At 45.1% G+C, this 5734-nt stretch overlaps 1 protein-coding gene across 1 annotated transcript; it reads right to left on the bottom strand.

Annotated features, from left to right (window-relative positions):
• Positions 1-1863: 1863 nt before the first annotated feature.
• On the bottom strand, positions 1864-4875 carry LOC119332300 (ankyrin repeat and SAM domain-containing protein 6-like). Its single transcript, XM_037605486.1, has 6 exons — positions 4666-4875; positions 3925-3992; positions 3554-3825; positions 3096-3170; positions 2959-3021; positions 1864-2211 (listed from the first exon to the last, which is right to left on the bottom strand). Exons 1-6 carry the CDS (start codon positions 4767-4769, stop codon positions 2134-2136), a joined length of 660 nt encoding a protein of 219 aa, XP_037461383.1. The 5' UTR covers positions 4770-4875; the 3' UTR covers positions 1864-2133.
• Between the last annotated feature and the right edge of the window lie 859 nt (positions 4876-5734).

Below are 5734 nucleotides of genomic sequence, written 5' to 3'. Positions count from 1 at the left end.
CCTAAGAAATAAACCCCTAATCTACATCTACGAGGAAGTATGGAGGGGTTTGACTCACCGGAGCACATGCAGCCGCAGCGAACCGAGGCCGGGGTGAAAACCCCGGCGGGAAGGAGAGAGGTGGTGGAGCAAAGGAGGAGTCGGCCCTGGCGACGGCCTGCGGCATCGGCCCCGTGCTCATCGCCACGCCGGAGGTCGAGGAGGACGGCCCGTCGACAGGAGAAAACCCTTGGACGGGGGTCAAGAAACCCCCCTGCCCAATGGGGTCCCAAAAAGGGGCGACTCCGTGGACGGCGCCGGCGCCGAGCCCAGGACCATGAGGTTCGGAATCGGCGGCAGAGCAGGAGCGACCGGCACCGCATTGGCCGGCGCTGGCGGTGGCCGGCAGCAGATTGGGAACGACGCTCGCAGCGCCGCCGCCAGGTCCCGGCCCGAGTTCTGGAGCCCGGCCAGCCAGCACTCCTGGATGCTGGTGATGCGCTGGTCGACGGGGGTCAGAGGGCGGCGCGGCAGTGGGCGAGGCGGAGCCATCGAAGGAGAGGAGAGGGAGGGGCGGTGAGGGAGAGAGAGGGAGCGGTGGGAACAGTGCGACTGCGCGGTGACAGTAGAGTGGGGGCGAGTTATGAGACGTCCCCTCCGTCTCCCGTCCTGCCCGAGGCGTGCAACTGCCTCGCACGCGTGGCCGCGTCCAGCCAGGCTCGTGAGAAACTGCTGATTCGGTAGTTTCCTCCGGGCCAGGCTGCGGGCTGCTTTAAGCTCCGTGCGGGCCACAAACTGCATGCAGCCCAACCAACCAAACAGGCCACGCACATCCCGCGTGGCCCTGGTTGGGCTGCATGCGGGCAACCAAACACGCCTCTAGCTAATCTTGCTAGTTCACGAGCTACTCGATTACGTTCCCTATTACAATGATCATAAATGACATGGAAAAAACCTAATGACATAAAATAACAGTCATCTATAATGGATGAAGCGACTGAAGAAGAGTAGCCTTGGCTCAATGCATTCGCCACCTCCATGCTATCCGAATTCACTTCAATCTTACTGCATCCGGCGGTATTTGCAAGATTCAAACCAAACCTCACTGCAATTGCTTTTGTTGTGAACGAGTCGAAGCAAAGTCCGTCTTTTCACTGCAATTGTTACTAGTTTGTTGGTGGTTATAGACTAATAATAATCCAATATAACATTATAACTTCAATTATTTTTGTTGTTCCTTAACAACACACGGGCGTTATGTTAGTATACATACAAGAATTTGGAGGGTATTATTCTAATTTATTCTTTATAAATTTATTGCTATAAATTCCCGCAACAACATGATGAGAATTATCTAGTGACGGTTTTGTGAATATACCATTGTACAATCAGCAACAAAATCATGTAGGAATGGTGGATAATAATGCTAAGACTATTATATGTGTTAGAAATACTCATGATAAAACTATTGTTCTTCCAGTCAAAGTATTTTTTGGCTTTCCGCTTGCACAACATGTCCTTATACCTACCTGTTCACTTATCACACCACCTGTACATGGTCAGGAAGATAAAATCAATCATCAAAAAAAAGTAAAAAGCCAATACCGATAGATAATTTTGGTCCCCGCACGCCGGTTGAACGAGCTGACCATTCAGCAGCCCAGTCCACAACGCAGGCAAGAGCATAAACCGACATGTTAAAAGAAAAGAAAAACAAAGTTCCAAAGACGATGGTACACCTTCACAACATCAGGCAGAGTTCACCACAGTACACACAACACACATTCGCAAAACAGGAGAAACCAAACAAAAAAAAAATTATGCAACACCCAGATCCTCCAAGCCAGTTAGCATGGACAACATGGCGATGTTCATCGCCCTAACTCCGCTGTAAAGACTAATAATAATAGGCAACAACTGGATCTGCCGTACACGCGAAACAATCCCAAAAGGCATGGTAAACTAGCATCCAAATATTCTAGGTAACAGATGGAGCAGCTCTCCCATGAACTGTTAGTTATCTTGCATTACAACACCACCCCGAGATCATGGAGTTCTATATTTATACATAGTCTAGGTAGGTAGGAATCTGGCTCGCCTTAAGTTACTCCCCAAGATGACAAGTCGTCTAACTAACCACGGCTTAAGATGCATTCAGCTGGTAGGCGGTAATGATCTTGAGGACTTCTTTCTTTTCGAAGCCAGTGCTGATAGTATCTTCTTCCGAGGGCCCTGTAAGCATAATCAAGTTACCAAATTAATATGGATAGAACATCTTGGGAAAAAGATACAATCCATTTAGAGTATACTGGTAAAGGCAGAGGTTAAGCTTTAAGCAAAATCTTTACAAGCAGACCACAAGCAAAATGAAAGCTGAACAATTAATAAATGGACGTTGTTGCAGTTTTTAGATGTGTTACATGGTATTGCTCTGAGATAATGGTTTGCTGAACCTTTATGTGGACAGTGAGCTGCTTTGTAATATGCTAAATCTGGTATTGAAGCTAAATGTAGCTTGAGGTACTAATTACTCCCTCTGTAAAGAAATATAAGAGCGTTCAGATCACTAAAGTAGTGATTTAAACGCTCTTATATTTCTTTACGGAGGGAGTACTTAACCAGCTTACTTCATTCTACCCAACCAATGCTAATATAAATCTAATAACTGAGCTGATTGGATGCAAACTCAACAGGACAAAAATCAGATAGAGAGACAGACAGCATAGTAACACAACACACAAACGCCAAGCAAAAGCGAAAATAAAACCACTCAACTGCTACAATTTCACTTTGACGGTTACGTCAATCTACATCCAGGATATATCAGCATATACCTGCTATAGCAGTTTAGTCTTACATTGCTCAGGGTGAAAGATTTCTTATTGTAGCAACATAGTGTAAACACATTTTGGGGGAAAGGGAACATGCTTCTAAAAGCTATGCAATAAAACAGTGCATCAAATTAAGTTCGTGTAGTACCATTGGAATTCCTAGTGACTTCATATCTTCCTCATTCATGTGAACCAATGCTTTCATATCAACCTGAAAATTGAATATACATCAACAAATGTAGTAGCTCATCCACGGTTTGAAATTGCCACATAAATCAAACATGCCTCTTCAGCCTGGAAATTTATAGAATACTTCTCCAGATCAAGAGACTTCAGCAATCTGTCAAGTGAGGCATCAGCCTGCACGTTCCAAATAAACAAAGTATTTTAACATTAAATTAAAATGATGAAACCCACAGGAAACCAACAAGCATCTAGACAAGAATAACTGTACAGTGGTATGAAACTAGGCAGACAAAACTTTTGGATCCAGACAGACAAACACCCGAAAGAAGTAGGGGATTAACATATATACGAATATCATAGTACACTAAGGATCAGAGTTCAATTAAAGGTTGCGCATATTATATGTTCAGGTAGAAAAACAATTCCTTTGTATTCACAGCACTAAACGCTAAATAGAGTAACAGGTAACATGTCAACAACCACTAGACTAGAACAAGAAACATGTAATAGCTCATCAGAATAATAGCTTGTAAGAAGATTGCATGGAACTCTCCTACCTTTTCGTGGGATTGCTTTGGCGCAGCTGGTGCATTTACTTGTTCAGTGACAGGACGGGCAGCAACAGCAGCAGCAGCAGCAGCAGGGATCTGTTTCTTTTGAACAGGTTTAGCTACAGGTTTTGGGATCTGAACTGTACTACTGAGTTGAGGGCGCTGGCCTCCAGATAACTTTTCGCGAAGATCTGGAACTGATGATTTCTTCACATCCACAGTGCTTTGCCTCATATGTGATTTTTGGATTGCTTGAAGATTTCTGGAAGCAGGTACAGCTTAACCACGCACAGCAGAAGAATCAAGGTGACGATAAATCTTCAAGGGGAATAGAAAGAAAGGGTACTGCTCAATATAATTCAGGCAGTACTCCTTACATGAACTTTGGGTTCCTACAGAATCCTTGTAGAGCTCACGCCTCCAAGTCCCATCAACTTGGCGAAACCTGCAAAATGCCCAATATGGAAGATGTACAGCAAATAAACTGACTAATAGCAGCAACACTTTCCATTTCAGAGATCAGGTGAAAACAATGCACTCATTTAAGAGTTTCTTGAACCTGAAATATCAACAAGCTGAAATGCCAACTGGCATCTAAATGATCAGCTTTGCTGCAATAAGATCCACCAACAGTGACAACATTGTTCATATCATGCAATGCTGGTGCGCCTTTGCATAATGTCACCCTGCCCAATTGCTTTAAAAAGTATTTCAGACCAATGAAATGCCAAAAGGCCACTGAAGATCACATTTGCAGAAGCAAATGTAGCACATTTCCTCTATGTCTAATTAAACAGACAGACACAGCCAACAAAAACAACTATACTCCGTAGCTGCTGATCTGATGATCCCATGTACGTTAGTAGCTACGCTACGAATGACATACACGATACACCTAACCAGATCATCTTACAACGAAAAGGGTACTAAGCTCCGTTAATCAAGCATCAAGCTACCAGTGCCACGAACTCCCCGATTTCAAGGCCCTAAGCAACTTTTGCGAGCCATCTCGACTCAATTAACTGATCCAAAGCAGGGATTGCGAGAGCAAAACATCAAGCAGCACAGAAACAGCTAAACGAGCAATGGTTCGAAAGCCTCCGAGCGAGTGGGCGCACCTTTTCGCGGAGTCAGACCGCGGGCGAGAGCCTCCGCCGCCGCCTCCCGAGCCGAGGCGGTCCCTGACGGAGCGCTTCCGTCCGGAGACCCTGTCGGCGTACATCCCGGGTGCAGGTGGAGGCGAGGACGGTGGCGACGAGCGCGTAGGGTTTCGTCGGCGAGGAGCGGAGCGGCGGAGAGGCCAGGGACAGAATGGGAATAGACGAGACGCGGAGGTGTTCTCCGAAATTTTTCTCAGGCAGACACCAGTATAATTGCCTCGGAAGGACAAAAGGCCGCATTAATTTCCATCTCGGCCCAATATGAGCAAGACAAAGACCGAAGTCGGCCCAATATGAGCAAGATTCGCAATGACCTTTGTTTTCAATCGTGCTCGTTGGTCCTACGAGATCACTACTTAAAGAGATCACCATCTTAAAGGTTACCCTTTGCAAAGACCACTCTACATCTTCTCGTAATTTGGGAGTTTTTTTTTTATAGATTCGTTCATTCAAAGTGTTTTCTCTTAAATCGTGTGTCCAAAACACCAAATACCAAACCGTCTTCATCGTCAGATTTTGCGTCGAGGTGTCCGAAACTATATCTCATTTAAATAGATTTCAAAGAACCTTTTTAAACAAAAAAATGAGTACCAAAAAAATAAACAAAAAACTGGCAACAAAAAAAGAACACAGAAGAAATTGGCTGAGACTGCTTTGGTGTTTGCTTCTCCCCCTGTTTCGTTGGGAGATTCTGGTGTAAAGTTACTTTGGTTTCATTATGAACGGAACTGGGGCATGAGCCTTTCTTCTAAGAATGTGAATCGAAAAGTGGCATTTCCTATTTCTACATGCTGCGACAAATGGGTCACATCTGGCACGGAGACTCAGCTCGCCAGCGAGCGACTCAGCTCGTTGGCCCATTTAGATTGGTAGCGTGTCTACAGACTTCGTTTCTGTTCCTAAAAAAACAGAGTTCGTTTCTGGCAAGGTTCGGATGATTCTCAAAAATGGGGAAAGGTTCTGATAACCAGTTGTCCATATTTTAGGAACCTTCCAGGTCTGGCTTTTCTCAAGTTTTTCCTGTTGG

Source organism: Triticum dicoccoides, chromosome 7A (genome assembly GCF_002162155.2).
Source record: "Triticum dicoccoides isolate Atlit2015 ecotype Zavitan chromosome 7A, WEW_v2.0, whole genome shotgun sequence".
NCBI lineage: Eukaryota > Viridiplantae > Streptophyta > Magnoliopsida > Poales > Poaceae > Triticum > Triticum dicoccoides.
Note: the sequence above shows the minus strand (reverse complement) of the source record. Positions and strands in the feature narration are given on the sequence as shown.

Coding starts and splice junctions, on each gene's coding strand:
- LOC119332300 (XM_037605486.1), bottom strand. CDS start 4,769: ATGTACGCCGACAGGGTCTCCGGACGGAAGCGCTCCGTCAGGGACCGC. Junction 3,171..3,553: donor CAAAGCAATCCCACGAAAAG/GTAGGAGAGTTC, acceptor TGGAACGTGCAG/GCTGATGCCTCACTTGACAG. Junction 2,212..2,958: donor AGTCACTAGGAATTCCAATG/GTACTACACGAA, acceptor TTATGCTTACAG/GGCCCTCGGAAGAAGATACT.